Source organism: Gadus macrocephalus, chromosome 20 (genome assembly GCF_031168955.1).
Source record: "Gadus macrocephalus chromosome 20, ASM3116895v1".
In the NCBI taxonomy this organism is placed as follows: domain Eukaryota; kingdom Metazoa; phylum Chordata; class Actinopteri; order Gadiformes; family Gadidae; genus Gadus; species Gadus macrocephalus.
This window is the reverse complement of record NC_082401.1, coordinates 21618452-21646163: the sequence shown is the minus strand read 5'-3', so window position 1 is coordinate 21646163 and position 27712 is coordinate 21618452. Positions and strand designations below refer to the sequence as shown.

At 43.4% G+C, this 27712-nt stretch overlaps 2 protein-coding genes across 15 annotated transcripts in view; both read left to right on the top strand.

The window, feature by feature from the left end:
• Positions 1-4175: 4175 nt before the first annotated feature.
• On the top strand, positions 4176-20188 carry kansl1l (KAT8 regulatory NSL complex subunit 1-like). 3 transcript variants are annotated; one of them, XM_060040130.1, is made up of 15 exons: positions 4176-4378; positions 4794-5690; positions 6238-6566; positions 8307-8487; positions 8730-8909; positions 11245-11345; positions 12294-12456; positions 13149-13299; positions 13917-14042; positions 14322-14428; positions 14821-14942; positions 15282-15342; positions 15491-15603; positions 16753-16864; positions 18672-20188. In XM_060040130.1, the coding sequence occupies exons 2-15, from the start codon at positions 4797-4799 to the stop codon at positions 18867-18869; spliced, it is 2838 nt and encodes a 945-aa protein (XP_059896113.1). In that variant the 5' UTR covers positions 4176-4378; positions 4794-4796; the 3' UTR covers positions 18870-20188. The 3 variants fall into 3 exon arrangements, with proteins under 3 accessions (XP_059896113.1, XP_059896110.1, XP_059896111.1); XM_060040127.1 differs by having other exon boundaries at positions 8304-8487; positions 18672-20187; XM_060040128.1 differs by having other exon boundaries at positions 4790-5690; positions 8304-8487; positions 18672-20187.
• Positions 20189-21086: 898 nt separating this feature from the next.
• map2 (microtubule-associated protein 2) overlaps positions 21087-27712 on the top strand; it is a 67837-nt gene continuing 61211 nt past the window's right edge. For 8 of the 12 annotated variants that reach the window (XM_060040875.1, XM_060040870.1, XM_060040869.1 and 5 more), the window contains exon 1: positions 21088-21235. The gene's annotated coding sequence lies outside the window, so the exon portion shown is untranslated. Of the gene's footprint in view, positions 21236-27712 lie in introns of all 12 variants that reach the window. The other 4 variants (XM_060040865.1, XM_060040866.1, XM_060040863.1 and 1 more) reach the window with 1 other exon arrangement.

The following is a 27712-nucleotide window of genomic DNA, read 5'->3' as shown; positions in this document are numbered from 1 at the left end:
ACATATTGTATTTCATTGTTTTGCATGTTGGAGCTTCCAGCAAGAGAGCATCGTTGGCTCTGATGAAGAGTGCACTCCTGGGCCAGGCACATTATCTGGTCGAAGAGGACAGGCCAGGGGTCAAGGGTGACGCGGAAGAGGCTGTGCGAGAGGGAGGTCAACCAGCAAGGTCTGAGGAAGTGGAGAGGACGGGGAGGTCGCAGTGTGGCATGCCAAGGAGCAGGTGTTCTCGGACAAGATCACATATATTGAGGTGAGATCTGCAAGCTCAGAGGATTATAGATGAGCCGGTATATGTAATTGGATTCACTTCTTGCCCACCCTGACATATCCTCAAATTGTGCCCCTCTTGCTCTGTATTACATTCTGCACTGTGCAATTTTGATCTTGAGAGAAACGCCTTTAGCCTATGCCTGGCTAAAGGAAACGTGACACGCTGGTTGTTGGTCAACAACGTCTGGATTTGCATTAGATGTCCATCTCCGCCAATTTGACTTCACTAGGGTTGGCTCACTTATTTACATGGTGTGTGGCAATGAGTGTGGCAATGAGGCAAGAGTGACCATAGGTTACCCATACTTGTCTCGCTTATCTCTCCTGGCCATAAAACCAAATAGGTCCATACAAAAAAGTGTTACTTGAGTTTAACAATTTACATATTTGTGATGGGAAGAATCTATTTTCACATTCTGTGTCTCTGTATTTGTTGGAATGTGCCTGTTTTCGTGACACCGTCTTGAGTATGTGTTCTAAGGCTGTTTTCCTGACCCCCCCTGGGGAAGAAGGGACAGGCCAGGGTTCCAACTGATAGGGTACGGCCACAACCCCTTTTATGACCCCTCTTGGAGGGGCGCGGGCCGGGTTGATTTCCCATGCAGTGGACTTCAGCTTGCGAAGCTCTTGGACCGACGCAGTATGATTTCCCATGCAGGGTCCAAACCCCTTGGAGGGACGCAGGGGGATTTTTGTGGGACTTTTCCTTGCAGAGCTTTTGGAGAGAGAGAGGGAGGACTCCCATCTGAGGCCTCAGATCATTGTTTGTTTCATGGATTATTGTACAATTGTTTGTTTGTTATTTTACCGTTATTGCACAAATATATGACCATAATTGTTATAAATTCACACACACACTCACACACAAATCCACAATGTGATTTGAAATTAGTGTTGTGCATTTTCATTTTCCTTCATGTGTGTATGTGTCACTTTTACGTCCCAGCTCACTAGTGAAAGGGGAGGCAACACAAAACCAGGTATTTTTTTGGCAAAGTAAAGTTATTTAATAACAAGAAACTTAGGTAAGGTAAACAACCACACACATGAATAGACGAGGCGGAATACAAAGGAAAAGGGCAATTGGATGCTGTTCAAATCAAAGAAACAAATATAACAAAGGAGGAATCCAAAAGAAACACAGTTGAAACATCACCCCCTGCTACTAGTGTTTCTAACAAAGAAAGGCTGCGTGTGTGCTTCAGTTTTTAAACTCTCACCCTGGCCCAGTCCCCAGGTAGCTACCAAGTGCCTCCGTGGCCAGTAGCCCACGGAGAAAAAAAATCATTAGCGTGGAACCAACCCACGTAACCAAGAGGCACAGTGGCCAGCTGAAAATCTCAGCTGCCTCGGCGGTGGAGCTGGCCAGTTTTTTGTGCTCTTCAGTTTCTGCATTGCTTGCATTCAAACTCCTCACAAAACGCAGAAAGGTGAGGCAGCTCTCAAAGATACTGATGGCATTCTTGATTTTCTTAACAATCACATATTTATTCAAGGTTATTGGGATAATCGGCTCATCAAGAGTTGCCACTGCTGTGTTCTATGATCGAACGAGAGGAACCCAAGTGCAGACAACGGAGGATGAATTAAACCAGAGCCGCAGGGAATGAACAGGAGGTGTACAGGCAAGGAGTGCAAGTCAAACATGTGTAGAGCCGGGGAAAACGAGGCAAAACCTTGTCCAAGAGGGGGAGACAGAGCCGAGCACCTGCAGGGTACGGCCACGGCCATAACTGTGTAACTGTGATAAAAGAAGGATTATAATAAGTAGTCTTAAAAGTAAGAAAGCAAAAGTAAAGTTTGGTAAGATATATAGGAAATGCAGTTTCAAAGCAAGTATCTTGAATCTTGAATATACGAAGGTAAATCCAAATGAGGCACAAAATTAAAACAGTAAAATATTATGACGTCCAAATGAGCTGTGTTATGTAGCTCTTATTGGGTATGTTTCACTGTCTAACTGAATAGCAAATGTTTTTTTATTTTATTTTTTCAGCAGAGTGAAGCGGCCAGATTTGGTTATTGAACATTTCATTAGGTAGGTGCAGAACTGGGTTCTCTATTGAGACAGTGAAATCTAATCAAAGAGCAGGTTCATCAATTGAGAAAATGGTAGGCCCTATATGCTATCCACCTCAGGAAAAACAGACATTTCCAATGATTTGTTTCTAATGCATGCGTCTCCATCGACACTCCGTGTCGATCGGAGTGACAGCTTGGCAACATCCACAGTTAGTAACGAGAGAGGGAGTTCTATTTTATGTAGGCTACGCCGTCTAGGCTTCGCCTTATGGGCTTGTCCCGTGCGCGCGCTTGCGCGCCCTGAAAATTCCGTAGGCCTCCCAGTCAGCCGACAAGGAGACCATGGCAGAGGAGAGCAGGGCGATGTTGTTGACCGCCGCCGCGGATTGAGAGGCACAAACGAACACCCTGTCCGTCAGGCCGACAATCTGCTTCTGGAGGCGGTCGGGGCGCAGCGGCTTTTCGGATGTTGCCAAGCTGTCACTCCGATCGAGACTGGCCAATAGAGACGTGTCTTACATCTTTCGGCGTAGGTCCCGCCCACGAGATTCAGCTCAACAGCAAGCAAAGCTTTTGGATTCGCAAGCAAAACTTTAGGATTCGCAAACAAAGCTTTTTGATTCGCAAACAAAACTTTTGGATTCGCAAACAAAACTTTTGGATTTGCAAACAAAACTTTTGGGTTTGCAAACAAAACTTTTGGATTCCCATTAATATTTTTTTTATCACATTAATTTATCTTGCAATAAAAGATTTTTTGATTGCAGTGTCGATAGTTTTGCTCTCAAATCTATTTTTTGATTGCAGTGTGTAAAGTTTTGCTCTCAAACCTATTTTTTGATTGCAGTGTGGAAAGTTTTGCTCTCAAACCTATTATTTTTGATTGCATAATAAAGACACAAATCTACCTCCATAAATCTACCTCCATATACTTCACCTCAACAACGAAATAATTTGTATAAAACCTTTCATTATAGGTCCATGTATCAAACCAGGCCCCCGGGAATACTGCATCCTTGCACAATCCACCAGTGCTCAGCGGCCAAGCCTGGTTGATTTAACGAGCTGTGGACGGGTCCCTCGATTCTCGGGGCCCGGAAGTACATATTCCCGATAATAAAAACGGGGAACAGGAATGTGTCTCTACAGAGTTATTCTGGATATCAATTAAAAGCTTATAATTATCTTTATACAATGTACTTATAAAATGTACGTTTTCTCTTTTCAAGACGCCGCCTCAAGTGATTCATTTTATTATTTTGTGCAGAAGATGGATGAGTGGGCAGGTGAAAGGAGTCGGCATCAAGAGGGCCCAATGCCCCTTCCATTTACTTGGATAAATAATTCTAAAGATCTTAAAGGTCAATGTGGTATTGCTATAGATATTGAAGGATTTCAAAAACGCTATTGATATTGTTCCGAATACCCCTATGTATTTTTGTGATTTGTTAAATCTGTAAGCCAGACGATAATGCGCCCTTAACACTAGGTGGGGACATATTCCATTTAGTAAACATTGATGCGTACTCGCGTCTTGCTCTCTAGTTAGTAGTTCATTCCACCAGCTGTCGTTAGTATACCGATTACAGAGACGGTCGGCATGTAACCACCCAGCCAATTAATTAGTTTATAGAGCCCCATTATGCTTGACAATGACACCCACATTGCTGCTCGCAGCTATATTTATTATTATTATTGTTATTATTATTATTATTATTATTGTTGTTATTATTATTATTATTATTATTATTATTATGTGTTGTTATTATTATTTGTTATTATTATGTGTTATTATATATTACTAAAATAATTTTGAGTTGCATTACTCTAGACTGGAAATTCATAAATGATAGACCCGCCCACGCCCCTCTGAAGGCGGTGTCTGAGCGCCGCTTCCAGCTCAGGAGCCGAGCAAGCTCTGTACCTACCCAATCAACGGCAGTTGGTGAGGAAAGTCCCAAGTGGTCCTTGATGTCACACAGAGTTGATGCGCAATCATCCGTGCAGCGAATGAAAACCTATATGAAGGTTAGGGAGGATTGAAAACAGAAAACGAGCAGGCCTTTTTCTGAGATTTGATCGGGTGAGTAAAACTCTGATCTACTCAGCTTCGGTGGACGCCCAGGGGCCGTTAGCTTAGTTCGATGCGAAGCTAATGATCAAACGTTGTAACTAATCGAGTTAACCAACAGCGTTCCTACTTACTGACTGAGAGAAAGAAAAACAGACACTTCTATTATGAAGCTGGACCAAAGTGCTTTCTCCGTTGCAAAGCCCTCATAAATTTAACTAGTTTTTGTATTATACATCTTTTTTACTAGTTATGTGCCAACTATCACAAAACAAGCATATCGTTAACAGTTAAAACATTAACGGCTTTCTTACACGTGCACTCGCCTGTTTGTCTAACGCTATTCCTTTAACGTTGAACATAACTCTTTGTCCCCATATTTGAAATAAAATACAGTTCTGTCCTTTATTTTGCTATGCCAAGGGAGAATATGGCTCCAGCCCTAACAAAAATAGCCAAAAACGGGCAAGGAGTCCACCTGTCCTCACCCAACCACCATGGAGTCCACCTGTCCTCATCCAACCACAATGGAGTCCACCTGTCCTCACCCAATGACCATGGTGTCCCCCTGTCCTCATCCAACCACAATGGAGTCCACCTGTCCTCACCCAATGACCATGGTGTCCCCCTGTCCTCATCCAACCACAATGGAGTCCACCTGCCCTCATCCAACCACCATGGAGTCCACCTGCCCTCACCCAATGACCATGGTGTCCCCCTGTCCTCACCCAACGGCCATGGAGTGCATCTGTCCTCACACTTGGCCCCGGCAGAAGCAGAAGGCAGAGATATACTAGACATCGAGCTGGATCTTCAAAGTACGATGGCAGAAGATGACTACCCCCAGAAGTTGTGGCTGAGCCCTTCTTTTTTACCGTTCCTGCACTCCTGCCTTCCCGGTGGTCTTCTGGAGTTCTCGGACAATGCAGATTTACCTCCATTTCAACACCAGTCGTCGACTGACCAGGCTAAGCCGACGTTCCTGCCCAGCCCACTCTCCCTGTTCAATATTCTTTCCAGCCAAAAAAGCCCCAGAGACCCACAGCAATTGGCCACGGATCTGCAGCCAGGCACAATGGACACCATTTTCATCTCTGTTAATGATGGTGGGGAGGGACAAGAGAGCAGTTTGCAACCCCACAGCCATGGAGGAGCTTTACATAATTACGAGCCAGATGTGTTTGAAACTCACCGAACTCGTACTCCTTCGCCGGAGGAAGGGCTGACTTTGGGCCTCCGCTCCTCTGGTCCAGAGTGGGCTCAGCACTGCAGTGTGGTGCTTGGTCCGCCCGTAATACTCGAGAAGACAGCAGGGATTCAACAGGTGCTATAACAAATATGCAATGGTTAAAGTCGTTGTGTGTAAGATTTGAGAGTAGCAAATAGAGGGTTGAAGAGATGTCCTAATTGCTCAGGAATGAGCCTTTAGCAGTCTTAAACCGAAATTGTCTCATGCAGAGGCATGAATGCAATTTACCGGAATATACATTTTATAGAGATTTCACTCACTAATAGCAAATGGATGGCATTGCATGGCAACAAAGAACACTCTTTTATAGCTGTTACATGTTACCTACAGCACCTATTAGTGTTAATTTTTCTCCTAGAGAATTACATGGTCCTTATTTTATATAAAAAAGTATTTTACAGGTTTTAGCTTTGTCCAGTTTACCTTATGTAGTTCAATTATTGTCCACTAACACAATGGCCAATCTTGGCATATATATTTTTTTAAACCTGAACAGGTAGAATCAGAATGTGTGTTTATTGTATTTATTTGATCCTATTCTACCCAACATTTTGCGTAACATGTGTTAAGATTCAGGCTAATCTTCATCTTGTAAGTGTAACTTTGACATGCGTGTGTGCAGAAGCACTTGGCCGTGAGGAGGGAGCGTTGCTGGTCAAAGCTCGTCAGACAGATAGACCTGGAGGGCCGGGCCCTTTGGCTCCAGAGGAGACCCCAGGCCCTTCCCATGTCACAGGCCAGCCAGCGGCTCCCAAGGCTGAAGCACCAGGAGACCTCGGACGCCCCGTTTTCTGCAGCAGTCGAGCCATGCGAGATGGCCATGTGCAACAAGGCCGCGCTGCAGGGTATCTGCCCAGAGTTTTCCTTGGACTCTGAGGCCACTGACAGCAGCAGCAGCTCAGACGACGACGATGACCGTGATGTCGATGAAGGGCGGCCCCGGCTGCAGCGGTGAGTATGTCTTTAGAGTTACTCGCACAAAGCTTTGTGAAATTTCGAGTACAAACTTTTCATGTCATTTTTCTTTCACTGATTTGTTGTAAAATGACCCAAAAATTCTTGGATTATGAGTTCAAGATCATTGTTGATCACATGTGGCATTCAACCCCCCCCCCACCACACACACACACACACAAAAACATACAATCTGTTGAAGTTTATTTGAGTGAGAACATAACCATGTCAGAATGTGGATGAGGGTCTGTGGGTGATAGGATGACACTTCACAACAAAACTCCCGTTCCGGCTACTGTGCTCTTAACCCCCCTCCAGGCATTCCCTATTTTTGAGGAATTGCTTCACTTCATCTTCTTGAGCCAAATCATGTCCAGTTTGTTGCACAATTCCTAACCAGAGCGATATATTAGATTTTGGTAACTGTGGGCGTAAAAGCGGCTCAGCACTGTTAACTGAGCCACAAGGAAAGCATTTTGTTATAAGCCTAGAGAATAACGATAATACATTCATATTAATTAGACCACACTTACAAATATCTGTTCTGGTTGACAGACAAAGGACTAAATCAGGCTGTCTCTGGCAGTCAGGTGGCTGCACAATGCCCTATCTCTCTTCAGTGAATTGAGCTCACACTGACCAAACAAACCTGACGACTGTAGCCCCCCGTTACGGTTGGCTCAGCCAAGCCTACCCTTTCTCTTTTTGTCACATGGCCGTTTGAAGTGTGTCTGGGGGAGCTGCTGGCCTCTGAAAGAGCCACGGTTACCATAGCAGTGCTTTTAGGATCTTGGCACGCACGCACACACACGCGCGCGTATACACACACACGCGTATATACACACATCCATATCTACACACATCCATATATAAATCAGCGTTTCCCCTACATACATAAAGTAGTGCCGCAGTGCTGTCACTGGATTAACACCACCACTGCAATCAGCAGTGCAAAACATTTCTTAATGTTTGAATTTGAAATAATGTTGTGCGCCCCTAATGCTATTTGTTTCATTTAAAAACATATATATCATCGGTGCAACACATGAAGTCACATGAAGTGACTTGCTAATAGAACGTAGCCTACATATTTGATCATTTGTTTGTGTAGAACCGAAGCAACGGTTTATGAAATTTAGAAGATGAGATGGCTACAAATGATAGACTACAAACTGTGTCTTCTTATGTGACATTGTTATACCATTGTATGAGACAATTTATGTTTGAGTGCACAAATTTTTACTGAAATCTGTGATCAAGCCAAAACCTCCACTGTCTTCATATCAGCACAATGCACACGCAGCCCTGGGTTCACGCACATCACAATATTGGAACCCATCCTTACTGTCAATCACAGATGTGTGAAATTCAACACTTCTAAATGGCGCAGAAACATAGCGAGGGAGCTGAGAGGGAGGAGATATGTATTACTCTTATTAATATTTTTTTATATGTATTTTGTGGTTGTCAAGTTTCAAAAGCTTGCTCTCTGAATTTTTTTTCTCTATCTTTACAATTCAAAACATACCTACAGCAGCTTCAGGGCTCCTAAAACATGGCTATCACCATATTGAAGGGTAAAAAAAGGTTTGATCTTTGTGTGTGTGTGTGTGTGTGTGTGTGTGTGTGTGTGTGTGTGTGTGTGTGTGTGTGTGTGTGTGTGTGTGTGTGTGTGTGTGTGTGTGTGTGTGTCATTATACCACCTTGTGTTTTGGTCATGATATTGACGAACAGCAGCAAAAGGAGACGAGACAACCAGAAGGTCTTACCTGGCTCTCCTACCAGCAATGAGTTGAGGTGGCTTGGGGATCGGGCAGAGACGGGCAGCAGATGGAGCTGGCTCGTGCTGCGTCTGGCTGAGTTGGAGGGCAGGATCCAGCATCTTGTGGAGCTCCTCAAGCACTTCCACTCCACCAAGGTATAGTCTCTCTCGGGGATGAACAACAGGAAGCAGCAGGGGAGATGGTTGTCTAAGTTACATGGAGGCCAAACTTGCACAACGTAAAGTAGGAATGAACTACACCTTGTCTTTTCCAAGACTGATAAACTCAATATTTTAAGGTTTGAGTGCCTTGGAATGAGCTTTGTAAATGTATTTATGTATGATCACTAATGGCTCTCTTGTGTGTGTGTGTCTGTGTTCCACTATGTGTGTCCCAGGTCGGCGTTGTTCTTGGAGATTCCCAGTCGCTGACAGACCAACAACTGATACAACAGACCCTGCTGAAGGAGACATTGGGACTGTCCTGCACGGCCAGGGTCAGGGGCGGAGAGCTGCCTTGGGATGCCGACTATGAACACAGTAGCCCAACGTGTCTGCTGCGCAACATAGAGAGACAGGTAAAGGAAAGGTGAGGGAGGGGACACAACACACAGTGCGTTTACATGCAGAGTCATTATCGGATAAAGAATCGAATAAGACCTCAACAAGACTTTTAAAATGCATGTAAACACCTTTGCCCGATCTACTTCGGACCGAAATCGGTACATGAACGGACAAGCGAGATCGGATAAGAACACCTAGATAACTCGATCATAGTCTGATCTCTACCTGCATGTAAACCTGCATCGTATCTCGTATTGGATTTTGCATTCTGCGCAAGCTTGAGTTGTCCGTTGCCAGGCAACGGACAACTGATTACGTAAAGGTACGGCCACACCAACCGCGTTACTCGCGTAAGACGCGTATAAAATCTGCAATTTTTCCATAGGGAACCATTGGTTTACGCGCGTATGAGCTGCGTAGATGCGTTACATGCGCTAAAGCAACATTTTAGCCGCGTTAGCCGCGTATGAGCTGCGTATATACGCACCTAACGCACCTACGCCCGGAGTTCAAAAAATTGAACTTTCAACGCTCCAACGCGTGATGCTTAGCCGCGATAGCTAATCAACGTGGAGCTTGACCCGACGTCACTGGCAGAGAGTAGTGACGCTTGCACAGAAGCATACGGCCGACATCTTTCTTTATTCTTGGTGGAAATAGTAACATAGTTACGCCATTAAATGCTTTTATGTAAACATTTTTTGTGAGAAATGTGCATTTTACTTTCATAATGTTCGCTCGGTGAATGTGAAGGATGTTTGGTTTGATAGTTATGACGAAGAGGGAACGCTCCGTTCACTTGCATGGACAGCGTCTCTGGTTGCTATGCAACCTCAACGTCTTGGCGGACTATATCTCTGCTGATCAACACTACGAATGCTGGAAACACACCAGACACACCATGTGAAGTTATTTAACCCGATTATTGTTATTTATATCTGAGATTATTTAATCTAACCCGATCCAAGCTCTATCATGCACCCAAACACGGCGGCGTTTGGGTTTCCTTCCTCGGACTCCTAAATCCAGCGCAGCCACAGGCGCGTAGCTGCGTAGGACCACTTTTGACACAAAATGGTCAAGCAACATTTTAGCTGCGTAACCCGCGTAAATCTTACGCGGGTTACGCGTTTGGTGTGTTCGTACCTTAAGGGTTGTCCGTTGCCGGGCAGGTTTCAAAAAACATTTGCGCTCATGTTGCCAAAGACGAAATAACATAATACAGATAACGGATCGCTAGATAACACTTGTTTTTACTTTATATTTGTATTGTATTTAATTGTTTAATCAAATTTAGCAAGTAAACTGAGTGTTTAAAGCAGGTCAAGGACGAAATAGCACAATACAGATAACGGACAAGTGCGAATGAACGAGCTTGAAGGTTTGCGAATGTTCGTGAACCTTTCACGTCATTCGACCATCTGTTGCCAGGCAGGTTTGGAATGGATTACGTATGGATGACGCGCCCGGTACAAATTTGGCAGCCGGTACAAATTAGGCATGACAGCGCCTCTTCAGGTGCTGGTGAATTGCCGTGGTGCTAGAATGGAAAGTCATCTCCATTTTGCAAAGACGACATATCACGGAATCGTTCCTTTTACATTAAAGAATTCCCATACTTTAGAGGAACGAGTGCGTGGCGCCTTGCACTTATGAAAGTCTGAGGAGCCACTCGCGTTGCTACTACGCTCCGGCACCGCCCATCTTTGTTTCGGGTTTTTCGAATCGACGCGCATTTTTGCGCGTCGACGTAATTTATGCGTCGACGTCATCGATTACGTCAGTGCGTCGTCCCAGCCTAGTTGAAAGGGCTACAGCGCCAGCTAGAGTAGCGGATTCAGCATGCTCCGGCCATTTTCCGATCTCTCGAAGGCCATGTACGTTCGGATAATTGACACAGTCCGTTCGAGTAGCAAAATCTGTATAAGGCTTAATCCGATCTAGCTGTCCCATGTCAACGCACTGATAGAGGTCAGGTAAATGGTAGCTACTGTGGGACGCAGCATAGAAAGACAGGTAAGGGGCAGGTGCAGGAGGGGACACAACATAGAAAGACAGGACCGGGGCAGGTAAGGGAGATAATGGGAATAGTCAGGGTCCTTACAGTGTCAACAAGCTGTCTGTTCGCTTTTTGATCACTAAAAAGGGAAAGATCACTAAAAGGAATGGCAGGCGATTGAAATGGAACAGTTTCACTGGAAAGATAAATATTACAAATATGTTTTCTTTGAAGAAGATGATTAAAAGCCTTTGATGAGTCAAGTAAGATAGAAAATAAGGCATCTTAATAATGGGGAGTATGTGTGTAATTGTTTTGTGAGTTTTATGTATTGTTGTAATCAACTGCAGAGTGCCCAGCTCAGCCAGATTGTCACAAGCCTGTCACCCTGCTCGTCACCCCACTCCAAAGCACCCCATACGTTGATGGGTGTCACCAAGACAGCCTACAGGTACAAACAGAGTCTTTCATGGCAAGCAAAGTCACACTATCTTTTTTATTTAATTGCCAAAACGAGGGGTAACAGTGCTGTAAGTAGAATCGGACAATTGTGAAAAGAGTGGGAAAGTGCTCTCTGCTCCCTCCTTCCCTTCTGTCTCTCCGTCATGGAGATATGATAGCTCCACCACAGGGGAATCAACGCAAGACTCTTCATTGAAAGCGTAGGAGGGTGCACAAAGGTCAAATTCCTTCAAATTTGACATCATACATTTTTTGTTCGTATTTTCCTACGAAACACATGATTACTACTAAAACACATCAGTTCAATGAAGTGGAATGGAGAATAGATTTGAAAATTGGCCATATATTAACTATACATTTAGTAAATTGTTCTATTCTATCTAAAGTTATTTAGCCATCTGTCCAGCCATTTGTCTGTCTGCTTATTGGTTTTATCAAACTTGTGTCAGTATAGTTCAGGGCCCTGCATTCCACAGCTGGGCTTATTGGGGGCTTGCCAGGTCTTCTGAAATGTTTGTTTTGATATTAGCTACAGCCAAGCTGACTCATCCACTAGGTTAGCAACAGCCCACAGAGCTGTTCACTCCTAGTTTACTCTCAGACATTCTGAGATGCATTCAACAGCCCAGCCTAGTTTGCTTGTATTTTCCCCTTGGAATAAGAGCGCGAGTCGAGAGTGAAGGTTCTTGTTGAGTAGTGCAGTGGTTCTAATGTTCTCCAATGCTTGTGCGACATGTGAATATGTTTTTGTAGTTGTGTTTTACATACAAGTATGAGTATGTAGTCGTTTTTTTAAGTCATTCTTATGTAAAAAAAATAAATCTGCTTTATTTTTCAACATAAAGCAGAGCTATCATGTGGACATTTGAAATCAGATTTATTGTACTCATAGATCTAACGTATTTATTTTCTTGAATCCTGTTGTGGTGCACTGCAGCCCCCAGGGAGCAGAGAACAAGCGCAGGAGGCTGAGTATCCAGGGGAGGCATCGGGCCCTCCGGCCCCCACTGAAGGGCTTCTGCGCCCGGACACGGCCTCTGCTCACCTACCACAAACACAGGCTGTTCACCATGGAAGAGGCCGGCCCCGGTACTCTGCAGGTAGCGTAGATCATGTGTGGCCACCATGCCTGTCCTAGGCTGCGTTCAACATGGCTTCAGGCGGGCGGTAGACGGCAAACAGGATATCGCCTTAGAGGGCGAGGGCAGCACGGTTAAATGAAGTGAGGCCGGGTTCAAATATTTTTACTTTTTGCCGTCCTCCCCGATGGAATTTACAAGAGGATGTGACCTGACCTAGCTCCCTCACACAAGGAGAACACATGGGCGACCCGAGTAACGACAAGCCAATCATTTTGGATTTTATAGCTACATGCATTAATAGAATAATTACATTCAATAATTGACGTAACACAATTGTATTTCATATATTTTAATGAATTCTTTGTGAACAATACAACATCCCCTTAGCAACATATCGTCACGTGTGTTTAGTTTTTTCCTTCTTGCCTTTCGGTCTGTTTAACCTAACCCTAACCCTGTATTTTGATTCCATAATATTTATACAAAAAACTATTTTTTTTTTTTTTTTACAAAAAACTATAAATATTTTGCATATATACTGTCATGAATTAACAAATTAACAAATAAAATAATGAAAATGAACACTTCCAGGTTTCGGGAAGTGTTTAATGTGTTGAATGAAAGTGTTTTATTAATATGTACTATATGTGATATATTTCCCTATGTTTGTCTCTCCTCTCTTTCTCCATCTCCCTACCGTATTTTTCAAGGCTGGTCAGAGCACCAGCCCCCCATCATCTTCCTCCTGGGAGCCTGTGGCCCAGTGCGCCGTGCCTTCAGGTCCCCTCACCATCAGTCCTGGAGGATCCCTGACTTGTGGGGCGACCCATTCCAAACCTCCCCCTCCATCCGGCTCCTCTGGTACTCGAACTAAAGAAAGAATACGAGGAAAAGAGGGAGAACAAATGCCTTTATCAACACATTTATTAAAAAATGTATATGTGTTAGAAAATGAAGTCACCCTTTTGGTCAGGTTCACATTAAAGGCAGACTTCCTCTGATCAGAATTTTTTGAAGCACTTTGTCCCAAATTTTATTTGGGACACTAATGGGGTTCTAGATCCGACCCTAGTTTGATCTCTGATCTTGCAACAGCTTTAATTTGCCTGTGATTTGTACGATGGATATATTAACATGACACTAATCGTGCACCAACTGTTCTAAGAGTATTCAAATTATTGACTGTTGTTTTGCCAGCACCTATTACCAGTGAAGGGCACCCTTTTTGAAAAAGATTTGCACAAGAAGCCTTATTCCATAGCTTCTTGTGCACCTCGATCTCCCCCCACACGCACTGATGACACGCAACATAAAAGTCGTCCTTGCACTTTTGATTTAGTGAACGATTTATTCTGGCTTTAATGCCGTGATCTTTCCTCACCTATTTTTTGGACTTGCTCATTGAGTTGTCCCTCTCTCTCTCAACTCCCTCACCTCCCCCTCAACTTGACCCCTTCCTTCCCCCCCTCTCACCTTAGTCTCTCCTTGCTCCAGCCACTTCCAGAGGACCCCCTCAGGGGAGAGATGGTCCCAAAGACCAATGGAAGTCGACGTAGCTGAGCCCTGCGATCCCAGCCTGAGCTGGGATGGCCTGCACCGCAGTGGTGAACTCATACCCCCACTGAGGCACCTCCAGCTTTAAACTCACACAGAGAACACGTCCTTTATTCACAATCAACCCCTCAGACAGAAAAAGCAATTTACCTTTAAAACTGCACTCACATCAGCCCCAGTCTGATTTTAATTGTAATTCTGTGAAATGTTGTTTGTTTTTGTTTAACGTGTTTAAATTTTTTCATCTCAAGATAAAGTTTTCTTTATTGTAATATAGTGCATAGAAAATCTGATGTTTATACAGTATATGTATCTGTGTGCATGTGTAGGTGAGGAGGGCTTGTCTGACCTGCTCTCTGATCATCATGAAATCTCTGAGCTTTTGGAAGAGACCTACACAGAATATCAAAAACACACACGCATGCTGGCCTCACGGGTAAATCCTCCCACATACACTTGATACTTAATCAAACCTTATTTACCACCCACTTTGATTAAGTATTTTGTTAATATTTTGTTAGTGTTGTGAGTGTGTCCCAGGATAGCAGTAGAAGTCTGCATTCATAAAGCCATGCACCACCAAGAATTCACTGACATCCACAGTCAATATGTGCTCATAAAAAACTAGATTTTAATTGTTTGTGTTACATTTTCGCCTTGCAATGTTATGTTCCTAATAATAACAAATAATAAAACAACATAAAAACGAATTACCTGCCAAGATGGCATCCAAGATATATATTTACTCGGCCAATGGCCGTTAAATGCTGGCTGAGGCAAACCCTGGTACGGCCATGTTTAACGTCTCATTAAATCCCCTCATCTCAGGGCCCAGTCCACAGACGAAAGGGTGAGACTTTGTACGGCCTTGACAACATCATCATCCCCATGTCACTGGCCCCCGGTGCCAAGGTGGAGGCGAAACAGTACAAACACATCCTCACACCAAGGTAGTGTGTGCACGTGTGTGTTTTATCAGTGTATCCGACTTCTGTCCATTTAAATTGAAATAAAAATCATCTGGATGTAAATATGTTTTTGTATTATTGACCTATATTGATTATATTTTCTTCTATATGAAATAGAACGGTAATTTTATATTCTGCAGATCAGCATTTGACATATGCTTACAGCTTTCATAGATGCTATTCTTTGTAATACTGATAGAATTAATAGTTCTGCATTCTTTTTAAATACCATAGCTGTAGTGAATTTTAGCGGTTATCGGAGCTGGGCATGGAACAAACACAGCTGCTGTTAGCTCATTCACCTGCCTTGTGTTTCTCTAGCTGGAGGCTAGTAAGCATGCAGACATCACAGGAAATGAGAGGAGAGGAAGAGGGAGATGAGGTATGACGACATCCCTGTAGATGCTGGCAGTTTTGTGTGTCTTATGTGAGTGTGTATATGTGTGTCTTATGTGACTTTGGAACTATGAGTTTCTTTGCATACACTGTGTGTTTGTGTGTGTGTGTGTGTGTGTGTGTGTGATTGGCAGGTAGAGGGGATGACAGAAGAGGTGTTCCTCCAGAGACACCTGGAGCCTGAGCGGAGAGAGATGCTGCGCTGGTCCTCCTGGGGGAGAAGGCGATGTCGACACCGCAGCAATCGGTAAACACACGCACGCACACGCAAACCAATCACAGGAGTCCGATAAGGACGTTCATGAAATTGGCGAGTGTTCAGGTGACCTGATTGTAGCATCAAGACAGCAAGTTTCATGGCAGCGGGTGTCCTTAAGAGAACCAATCTCAAGACCACGCTGAGAATGTATTGAATCTGTGACGGTTATCTTAGGGTGCACTCACACTAGGCCCTCTGGCCGTGGCCGTTGGCCGTTTTCACACCTAACCGTGCTCAAATAGGCCTCATTGTTCTCTGGCCTGCACTCACACTAGGCCATCTGGCCGTGGCCGTTTGCCGTCGCAACTGTGGCCTGGCCACGGTAGGCTCTTGTACATACGTCATCACGTCGTAAGTAACGCGTCATCACCAAGCGTCCGCTGCATGGACCATAGTAAAGTCTGCCGCCAGTCAGAGTTCTAACAACAATGGACAACAACACAGAGAACACAGTTCGCACTTTGCTGAGTCTGTTGCTTATTTGGATATATGTTTACCGTTTAATGGGAAAGAAGGCTCGTCGCCTTTATTATGTCCGTGGTCGTCGCATGGACTATACGTCATCCAGCTCAGGTTGCGTAGCCGTGCGTGTGCGCGTGTCGGCTCATTAGCATCTGTACCGTAGCGGCCCCGTACCGTAGCAGCACACCTCTCCCAAGTGGCCAAATTGGCCTGGCCTGGCCAGACTGGCAGATTTGAGCACTGTTAGGTGTGAAAACGGCCACGGCCACAGCCAGATGGCCTCGTGTGAGTGCACCCTTAATGAGCCAAGGCTTTTATGTGATCTGATACCAATATCAATACAGCTTCTTCAAACAAGCTGCCCTTCGCAATAGTTTCTGGAAACGGGTTTGATAATGTTCTGATATGAGGGAGCTCCTCTCAGTGTTGCAATACCGCCCTCTGCTGGATTGTCACTCGGCCCATATTCTTTCATTGCCATGCCATGCGTGAAAGGAGGGAGAGAGAGAGAGACGTCAGAGAAGCCAATGCCGTCGTGTCAGGGTTCAAAACACCATCCGAAGGAACACAAAACTGTTTTCGGATGTATCGCCAACTCCAGGAGTTGCTTCCGGGGCGTTGTGTTTCAATGAGGACTCAATGAGAATTTTGTGATGCTCGGTTTTGGACCCATAGGCCCTCTGGGGGGGAGGGGCCTTGCAGCTTGGGAGAGGAGGAGAGTTCCATGGAGTCAAGCCCCGCCCTGCTAGAAATGGATGAGCATTCAGGCATGGAGGATAAACGTATGGTAAGGCCTTATAACTTAACTATACTCAAGAGCTCACCAAGCTACCCTCTTGTTCAGGGTTAGGCTTCTGGCACACTTAAAGTATAACTCCACAGTTTGGAGTGGACTGCTCATGCAAGAGAGCAGTGTGTTGGCCTGGTTAGCGGCTCATCTTGCAGCTCTTTGAGTCCACATACTTCTTATCAACCTCCTCCAGAGCCTAGACCACTTCAGCAATGAGTAGTAGGCATGGTCCTTCTCCCCAATTTAAGTTAGGTTAACTCTAACTCTAACTCTTAAACATAAGGCTTTTCTATGTGCACTTAGTGGCATACTCTTATCCTACTTTTATTTACTATGAAATTGTATAAAGACCTATACAATTTTGATACAGACTGACAGCAGGGATGGAACATAAATAAGCAATTTCAAAGGCTTCTCCATCTAACCATGAAATTAAAAGGTGTGTGTGTGTGTGTGTGTGTGTGTGTGTGTGTGTGTGTGTGTGTGTGTGTGTGTGTGTGTGTGTGTGTGTGTGTGTGTGTGTGTGTGTGTGTGTGTGTGTGTGTGTGTGAATAGGGGTTTGTTGAATAAATGATTAATATTATTCATGCAGTGCTATGGGATGAGGACCCATACTTATTTGAATGCATTTCAACCTGTTACTAAGGTTAAATCCTGGGGCTCTTAAAACCGCAAGATGTCATGGTGCTACTATGGCAACCAGTTGAAATAGTTTTGTTTAGTATTTTCTTTGGCAGGGCTATGAGTTTAATATTACTAAATAAATACTAAATACTAAACTAGACAATGAACAATGCTTGACAAAATATACAACGTGTCTACTGTCTACCATGATTGTATCGCATGAAGGGGTAAATAAAAACCATCCAATGAATGTTTTTTAAATGTATTTATTTTATTAACGTGCTCACGAAGGTTTGTTTCACTCCATTCCGCATTCCATTCCACAGTTTCATTACACATTATTTAACAGCCAGTCCTTTATGCCAACTGATGGTTTGCATTGAATGTTGTGTACGTTTGCGACTGGTTTACCCTGCACTTTAGTCTAAGACAACCCTAGGGGCCCAGGTACACAAACACACACACGCACACTGACACACACGAACACTGATAAACACACACAAAAGCCAGAAGCCATAAACACACTCTTCCTGTCAGGTAGTGGGCTACAAGCACAGATGATGAAAGCCATGGTTGAGTGTTTGATTCACCAGTCCAGTGCAGCACTTTCACCAGTCCAGTGCAATTGGAAATGACCATTCATTTAACCATTTATTCGATTATTTTGAATACATGCAGTAATAATTTTTATAAATCATATTATATAGCATCTATAAAATATACTTTATGTAACACCATATGACATTATTCAGACAACCACGAAAAACAGCAGTTAAATGGTGCACGTCAGTTCTTTAATGCTGCTGTAGTTAAGAATTGAGAGATATCAAAAGAAAAAGCAGAAAAGAGAGTAATTTTAAGAGAGCAAGAAAAATGGACAGCCCAAAGCGCTTTGTTTATGTGATTGACGGGCATGTGAACTAAGTCTAATTCAAGTAGTAGATAAATAAATAAGCATTTCACTCACTCATAGTTGACTGACGGCTATGGCATTTCTAACATATTAAACTCAACTTATACTTCTTCAAATCTGACCTACTGCACGTTTTTAAGTTTAGTATGGCGAGGAAGTTTGCTTCCTTGTGTTAAGTGTATGTGCACAAGTTTATCAAATCATATACATGCTTGCATCTGATATGATTATTTGTGTGTGCCATCCCCTTTGCACCTGTACCTGTAGCCCGCATCCCCATGGGAGCCACGCTCGTTTCCCCTGACCGAGGCTGCGGAAGAGAAGGCTCTGCCCTCTGTGGATGCAAAGGAGTCCACAGTCCTGCGCCGCTCTGTGCCGTTCTCTATCCTGTCCTCTTACGGTGCTTCGTCAGTGCCCTCTGTTGGACAGAACAGGAACAGCATGGTACCATTGTGCAGCTGCTGAGGGAGTGGCACAAATGACTCCGTTTATGTTTCTGTCAGAGCTCACACCACATATATTGAATATCAATCCAATTATTTTTCATTTAGATGATACACTGATTTGATTTGGTTGCATTCTACGCCTTTTTTTTATTGTCAACATGTGTTTTTATTGTTTTATCAGTTTTTGCCGTTTGTGTCAAACTGTCTGAAGGGTCATACCCCATATCCCTTGAATAGCATCCTGACATGACAAGCAATTTCTTGCTGTGATCTATCCCCGTTTGACTGTTCAACAAAAGATTTGTTCCAGATCCATTCTGCATGGATCAAATACATCCGCTATAATTTATCTAATATCTAACCTTAATTTTGATCATAAGGCAAGAGATTTCTTGCTGGTACAATCTTTTAGGTGCTAATTATTATTGTTGTCTATACTGTTTGTTCCTTTTTAAATGGGTCGATATAAAAACTGTTAATAGAACCTCAACATGTTACATAACTCTTTTTGTAACTTGTAAAATTGGATTTTAACCTTGGAAACACTTTTATCATTTTATCAATAAGATTGATGTTTATAATTGCTCATAATATAACAAAATAAAACAATTCCTTCTCATTTTAATAATTTTAAATCAAGACCCTTTTTTTAATCTCCTTGAACTTTAAGAGATAGGACGTCTTAAATAAAGGACGAAGAGGTGAAGAGCCAATTATGGGATTGTGGATAGAAGGTAATAGGCCTACTACACACTAATGTGTATTTCTGGGACAATATAGCACAAAGTATTCAGGCACAGGGAAGTATGTTATGAATTGATTAAGCTTAATTTCCCATCCAATCCCAGGGTCCATCCAGCAAACTTGGAAAAAAAATGCCACTGATTGTTCGGACGTTTCTTTGCTCTCTGATTGGTTATCATACATAGACATTTGGGTCTGCGCGCGTTGATGACGAGGGGCCTATAAATGCCCCTTGGAAATCGAAAATGAACTGAGATGTTCTCGACGTATTTGCGAATTGGTCTCGCGATATATGACTACAAACAACTCGCCTTGTAGCTTCAACCCAAGGGGTATGGTTATTTATCCCAAAGGCCGAACCAAACATTAATTTAGAGGGGAGGCCTGCTAATAAAATAAGGAAAGGCTAGAAAAGGTGAAAACACCCACTCCTAATACACGTTCTGTGGTCAAACCTCTCCTGAGCTCCACCTTTGTCAGGTGAATCAGAAAATCCATGTCAGAATCAGAGGTGAACATGTAAGACAATGAATGAAACAACATACGCGGCGTTATTATTGGTACAGTTTATTAGAAGTGAATAAGGTCTTGAATTGCTTTCATAATGGTCTTAAAAAGTCTTAACTGAACCCTGAAACCGACAGCATGGTCTACCGTATTTTATTTAATGTTCACCCGTTAGTTTCCGTGGGGAAACTAATACTAATAGTTCTTTGTGCCGAGTCATTTAATGGGTTTGTCTGTGCCATGTTTGCCTGATGTCTGATAGGTCTAGCCGTCACATGGACTTACTATAAAATCCATTAGTAAACATTGATCTATTATTTATGCATGTTTTGAAATGGCAAATCCATTGTGAAATGTCGTGTAGGCCTACGTGTAGTTATTTTTTAAACACTCTTAATTGTGTCGTAGGCAGGTCTATAATGTTAGACGTTTGTTTGGCTGTCATTGCAACGATAATACTCCTTGGGGCGCTGTGAATGCATCGGGGTAATAATAAATGCCATATTCTAACAGTCTGCATGAACCATTCAGAATGTAGGCTTATGTATTTAGGACCAGGTGTACCTAGTCCTAATATATGTATATATATATATATATATATATATATATATATATATATATATATATATATATATATATATATATATATATATATATATATATATTTCAACCTGTGATTTAAGAGATAAAAGGTGCCATTGTAGCTATATATTTAGGCCTATATAGGCCTACCTGCTCTCATATTACTTGAAGACAATAATCGTCCATAGGCCTACTAGCTACATTTGAAGATCAACCACAATATCAGAACATTGTTGTTAATAAATTGACATTGTACCATGAGCCTATGATACGAAATGTGTGTAGTGTGTTTCTGTCTTCAATGTCTTCAATGACTCTCTCTTACAGTGCTTTTGAACTGAGCAGTAGGGAGGTTACGGTTGCCTCTGTGGTCTACTTGCATGTGAAACATAAGAATTCAACAGTATCCATAGCAATACTGGACATCGAGCTTCTGATACAATCATTACGGTAGCGCCAAAACTGCGGGCGGCGCTCTGTGCTGATTAAAATCCCGCCTGTCTGACACTGCGCTCCGGTACTGAGTTCCTCTGCAAAGGCACTGCTGGGCAGGTAAATATTTTAAATATTTATCGATGGAATACTACTACTAGAAAGGTGATATTCGTAGAGTCTTTATATGGCTTACATGTGTGCATTATTGCCGGGAGCATTGGAGGAATTATCAAGTTTGAGTTGATTTATATTATCTACTCTTTAGCATGCATTGAGGCTGAAATAATGGACTGCCGCTGTTCATTGATGGGGAATGGGCGCATTGTTCGTTTCAAGTCTTAGTGATTATGGAATTCGAATGCTATTTTGCCTGGGAGGTGTTTCATCTTTAATTTCGGAGGATTTTGTGTATTTGTGTGTTCAGTACAAAGGCAAGGAATACTTCGAGAAGCTATTGATTAGTCTAATTGCCTTGGCTGTTATCGGGCCAAGCCGAGGCAATATGGCAAGCTTTTCGTCATTGGGACATAACTGCTGCGATGGGTTTATAAAGCTTTACTCATTGCTCACTGCGTGGAATCCTACCAGTACCTGTCGACCTGTCGTCGACGTGTGTGTGTTGCATGGATGTTATAATGTCAGTGGTACACGGGTGAAGTCAGTCATGTCGCCTAGCCGTTTTTTTATTTTTTTTTATTGCAATGGATGGTAATGTGCTTCAGTCCTTGGATAGGGAGGGACATCCGCCGTTCCGATGTACCGGTTACAGCCTGTAATCTAACATCGATCCATTCGCTATTGGTAGGAAAAATACCCACAATGGACGGCAGGCAGTGGGGGAGGACAAAAAATACACAATACACCTCCAGGGTGTGTGTGTGTGTGTGTGCGTGTGCGTGTGCGTGTGTTGATTGGGGGGCGGTGCGGGTACAGGTGCTGAGTCATAAGGGCTGAATTATCAATCATAGTTATTCGAACATAATATGATTGTGTGATGCATGCATATATTCTACATGTTGCCTGTTTTTACAAAATATTCTTGCAATGAAATATGGATGTTGGATGGAATACATATTTTGCCAACAATACAATTCAATTTGCCCTGTCTGTCTTTCTGTGTGGCCACCAGTTTCGTTGTAAGACAAAGGCAACTGTTTATTTATGGCAAAATTCTATGGGGTGTGTTTGTGTGTGTGTGTGTGTGTGTGTGTGTGTGTGTGTGTGTGTGTGTGTGTGTGTGTGTGTGTGTGTGTGTGTGTGTGTGTGTGTGTGTGTGTGGGGAGGGGGAGAGGGGGGGCTTCTATCATTTTCCCTGTGTCACTTGCCCTCTGTTACAACGGCTGCAGGTAGCTGGTACGCTCCCTGCATTCGGAATGAGGCCAAGATGGAGTGGGAGAACTACAGTCAGTCTGGCAGGCTGGCATCTTGGTGCTCGCTCGTCCAGAGGATGGCTGGGGGCGGGGTCCCATTTGTGACACACACAGGCATGCACACACACCTAGTGTTAGGACTAGGTCGAAATCTACCCATCCTTGCTTATTTGCTTGTCAGTGCAGTATGAGGTGGGTTCACACTGATTGACTTTCTGTTCTTCTGGTTCTGTGTGTGGTGAATGGCTGTAAACCCCGCGAGGCGTGTAACACTGGCTCCACATCTCATGTCCATGTCACTCTCCAGACTGCATGCGGGGCCCACTATAACATCGCTGCGATACAGAACGTGTGCAATCAGCTTGTGTTTCTTTTGTTGGATATTTCTCAACTTTCTCAATAGAAATGTGTGATTTTTGCCGAGTGCCCTGTGCCTTTATCAGCTTTGACAGATGGGTCGTTTTCAATTTAGATATATGAATAAATAAATACATATTTAAATATATAAAATTTGCCTTGCCTGGTTAAACCAGACCTTTACACAAGTAGCGGTTTTCTGTCCTGCTTTGGTCTAACCCACATTGATATGCATGCTGCAGTCCAGAAGCAGCAATGGAACATTTCCAAGTTTAGAAAAAACACGTCCTGCCATGTTTGCACCAAGACAATGGACTTCAATCATTTGGCAAATTAGCCATTAGCCACACAAAATATAGGGGAGGCCTATTACTAATCTAAAGTAAAGGGGTAACTGGATATTGGAAATGCTTGGTTTTACTCCTAAAGCAAATATAGATTGTCTTCTGAGAAATGTATATTTTATAATGAACATAACCACTTGGACAAAGTTGTCTCTGTAACCCTTTATATAAAACCCAGAAACAGAAACCCAGAAAGAATTCAGGAAGCAGGGTACAAAAAATGTATGTCATTTCATTTGAGAGGTTGACGATAGAAAACATTTCAACCACAACAACCACATCCTAACTTCATCCAGGGTAGGATGGCCTCATAGTGCCTAATCTATACATCACCACCCTATCACTCAAGTCTCTGGAGGTGGGGACCGGTTGGGGCTCTGGGATTACCAGGAAGAAGCACGAAGAGAACATGAAAAGTAGCACTGAAAGGCCCCAGTCAGCACGAAAAGCTGTTTTGCAATTGGTTTTAACCATTGAACTGTTGGCCACATATTGAGACGGCGCATGGAGTGGAGAAAGCAAGCCACAAAGGTTGCACAAGTCCCCCATCTGTTCTCCCCGTGCCAAGAGGGGCAGAAGCTCTTTGATGCCTTTCTGGTGGTCCAGTGTGCTTGAAGTGTCCTGATGAACGGTCACATCCTGTCAAACGGGGATTCAATTTGGTTTTGTTGGTTCACCACTAGTTACACGTCCGTAAGAGTGGTTACGGACACGGTTATGCAGATCCAATTTAAATTAGGTTTGTCAGCCCTATGCTGGTGTAGGAAATGACGCAGGCATACAACCTTAGCTCGGAGGATCGCTCATTCTAAGCGATACAAGAGTTCAACCTAGCATGCCTGAACCATGCAGTATATAGATGCAGAAAGTTGAAGAGCACCAAATCATAAAAACCATACCACAGGGAGAGCATAAATCCTAATGAGGGCTGACCAGAAACTGCTGGTGACCAGTCATACCTGAGTTGATACTGCAGAGTTCTACGATACAAATTCTTCATGACAGTCAGGTGACAGGAAGGGCAGTGCTCATCGACCCGGGAGGAGCAGAGTGGGGTCAAATGGTGTGCTCCATGCTGGGTCCACTTTGCTGTGTCAGTGGGTGAGTGGGTGGGGGACACACCAAATGACCCCAATGGATAAAGTTCCCCTAATGCCAACACCCTGCAAGTGCTTTGGGATGCGTTCAGTTAGACAAGGAGAGAGTTTATCTGCAGTGCTTGCTTGTGTGTACTTTGGGCATTTAGAAGAAAGTTGTAGGCCAGACTTAAGCAGTTTTTCTCAGGAATCTGGAACACAAACAAAAGTCTTTCCTATGACCCCTCATCTTTAATCCGACCAATGCCCAAATGTGACACTCCAATTAACAAACACACACCTGGCATTATAACTACAGCCTCAAGATATGTTTTGGTGATTTGTGTATAGCAGTGGCTCTACCATGTGCGGGGATTTTCCCTTGTTTCTTTCCATTAGCCCTTATGACTGTCCATCCATGTTGAGGTAAGATTGCACAATACATGTTCATGAACTAGCCTCTTCCCCCCGCACACGTGGGAGTGTGGTCTGATATGTGTGTGTGTGGGTTGAGTGTTGTCAGAGGAGTGTGTGTGTGGGTTGAGCCTAAGGAACCATAATGGACTGGCATTACCATTTATTTTTTATTCTCTCCCTTTCTGTGTCTCTCTCTGCCTCTTGTGTCTTTCTGCCTATCTCCGTGTTCCCTTTTATGCAACAACTTTTGTTTTGCCACTGTTTCTATGCACTCTACGGCTGCCTTCTCATCCCTTTCCCCACTTTGCTTATTCATTCAGTCTGTTTGACCGTGTGGGGGTGTGTGGCGGCGATTTGAAATGAATGTTCGAGAGATGGGGGTACTGAGGGTGCCATACAGAATGTTTGGGTTGTGGTCGAGTACTGACTGGTTGGCTGGGACTGGCCATGCTTATTAGCCCAATCGCCCGGAGAGAGTCCTTGAGTTGGGATGGTAAAGGTTCATTCTGTAGCTGGGGCATCACTTTGTGGATTGCATCGTCATGGCAACATGTAGGGAGCTAGGCTGTGCTACTTACCAAAATGAAAAGGCTGATTTGTCTGGTTCTCTCATTGTCTTTAGTCAAGCTGTGTATCTAGCATAGTGTTAAAATCTCTACATAGTATTTTATATCTTGAGTTCATAGGTCTTAATTTATACACGCACGCACGCACGAACGCACGCACGCACGCACACACTCACTCACATAAGCATGCGTATACACCACCAAATTGACAGGCTGTCGTTGGACACCTCTGCGAAGGCCTGGCTCTCTGTGATCCCACTGTGCTTGCTGAGTGGGAAGTTCAGGTCACAGTGGGGGGTCAGGGTCATAGCCAGAGCCACAGCTAAATAACATGTTGGTGCTTTGATTTATGTTTTGTGCCCACAACTGTTCTTATTTGATTTTCTTTATTTTGTGGATTCTGTGGTTGGATTCTCTTTCTTTGAGTACATAAGGGATGATGGATTACCGCCTCATTGGTTAGTGTTCAAGTGCTCACGTTTGTTCAGTGTCCTACTCTCTTAACCAAACAAGTTGTCTTTAGAGGGAAAATTCAAACCCAGCAAATGTACAGGAACCCAACACACAATAACAGACTGTATGTGTAATATGCCCACTGATATGTTCTTGGATTGGCCACAAATTGTTATTCAGGGTTGAACATGGGACAGTAAGGCTTGGTCATAAAAATGTTAGCAAGTTATGGGAAAGATATGTCTGTCTGGGAGTGTTGTTTGGGTTGTTTAGTCCGTATGTTTCATAATGTCTCTTATCTTAATTGAACTGCAATTTAGATAAGAGACATTAGAGATTTAACTGAGGGTGTATGGCAATCAAAAGTATATTTGTGTGTGTGTATAATGTACCCATAAAGTAGAAGGTGCATTGGAGAATACGTTGACTGCACATCCAGTGTGCTCGACGGTTGTAGTTGCTGTAGGTAAGATGTCAGGCATGTGACTGAATGGCATGTGGAGTTGGCTGCGGCTGCTCTTTGTGAGCCAATTACAATGTTTGATGGTCATTTCCAACCAATCAGGGCACCTCTTCCCTGATTGGTTCGGGTAATGCATCTTGCATGTCGCTCACAGGTGCGGGAAATGCAGCACAACTCAATAACGGGGAAACCAAGGGAGGGAGGGAGCAGAAGGGGAGGGGACATCTTGAAAATCGTTTTTTTTCTGTTGGCAATACTCTAATGCTCTCTCTTCACGTCTTTTGATTCTTACCTATAATTAATTTCATATTAATATTTAATGTTCGCAAGCGCTACTAAAGGAGGCACCAGATGATGTTTGGGATACCACCATTTTGGCCAAAAAGACCTCCAATATTACAGAGAGTAGGATTAGGGCTATGTTCGTCCCATTGCATTGAAGAAGGACTTGAAGAAGTGCTGAATTGAGGGGTCTTGAAAAACAGTATTTTTAAAGAACAATTTTTGAGGAGACTTGAAAAACAGGGATTTTGAAGAACAATTTCCACCCTGTAACAATCTTCTTTCTGTCTTTTGACTGTGATATTTAAATAAGAGCCCATTTGTAAGAGCCAATATTTAGATAAGAGCCCAACTACTTTCTACTTTGCGATCAGTAAGTCAATGTTTACCTTTCAATTGTGTACCTTTTTGTAATGTTTGTTTTAGTTTTGTCTGAATTGCATCAAAACAGACAAAGGCATGCACTCATTAGAATTCAGCAAATAATGCATAATGCCATGCTTTCACACCGATTTTTAAGGTGAAAGTATGATAGGTGAACCCAACTCAATGATGGATGATGTAAAAATGGAATTCTGTAATGGACTACATAATGGCCTGTCTTGAAAGTCTGTCACACACACACACACACACACACACACACACACACACACACACACACACACACACACACACACACACACACACACACACACACACACACACACACACACACACACACACACACACACACACACACACACACACACACACGAGAGAGAGAGAGAGTTATTAGATTATGAGTGTGGGTCTCACCTTACATGTGATTAAATGTCGGAATCCAGCTGAAGGAGAAATTACAGGATTATAAAGGGGGCGTTGGCGGGGTCGTGATAGCTGTAATACACGCATCGTGTACGGCAGATTCATGATGTAAGCCCATGGGGGAAGGCGTGGTGGCTTGCTGGTGTGTAAACCTGAAGCAGACAATCTTTAGAAAATGAATGTGTGTGGTATGTATGTTCATGTGTCTGAGTCATAGACACAGACAGAGCCCGTAAAAACACACACACATTCATTGGCGGAAACAAAAACACAAACCCACTCGTTGTTGCACATGTTGCATCGCACACAGAACAATGCAACAGCAAAAAGCTTTCACAGATGATGTCTGATTGGCTGCTCCCAGAGCCTCTGCTCTCCACTCTGATTGGTCCAGCAGAGCAATATTTTGCTATATCTTATCCTCTTGTCTGTGTCTCTTCGCATGCCTTGAGCAGACTGTGG

Excerpts from the sequence above, each read along its gene's own strand:
- kansl1l (XM_060040127.1), top strand. The coding sequence starts at position 4,797 with ATGGCTCCAGCCCTAACAAAAATAGCCAAAAACGGGCAAGGAGTCCAC. Across the intron at positions 6,567-8,303 it reads GGGCGGCCCCGGCTGCAGCG|CAGCAAAAGGAGACGAGACA; the intron begins GTGAGTATGTCT and ends ATTGACGAACAG. Across the intron at positions 14,943-15,281 it reads AAACACATCCTCACACCAAG|CTGGAGGCTAGTAAGCATGC; the intron begins GTAGTGTGTGCA and ends GTGTTTCTCTAG.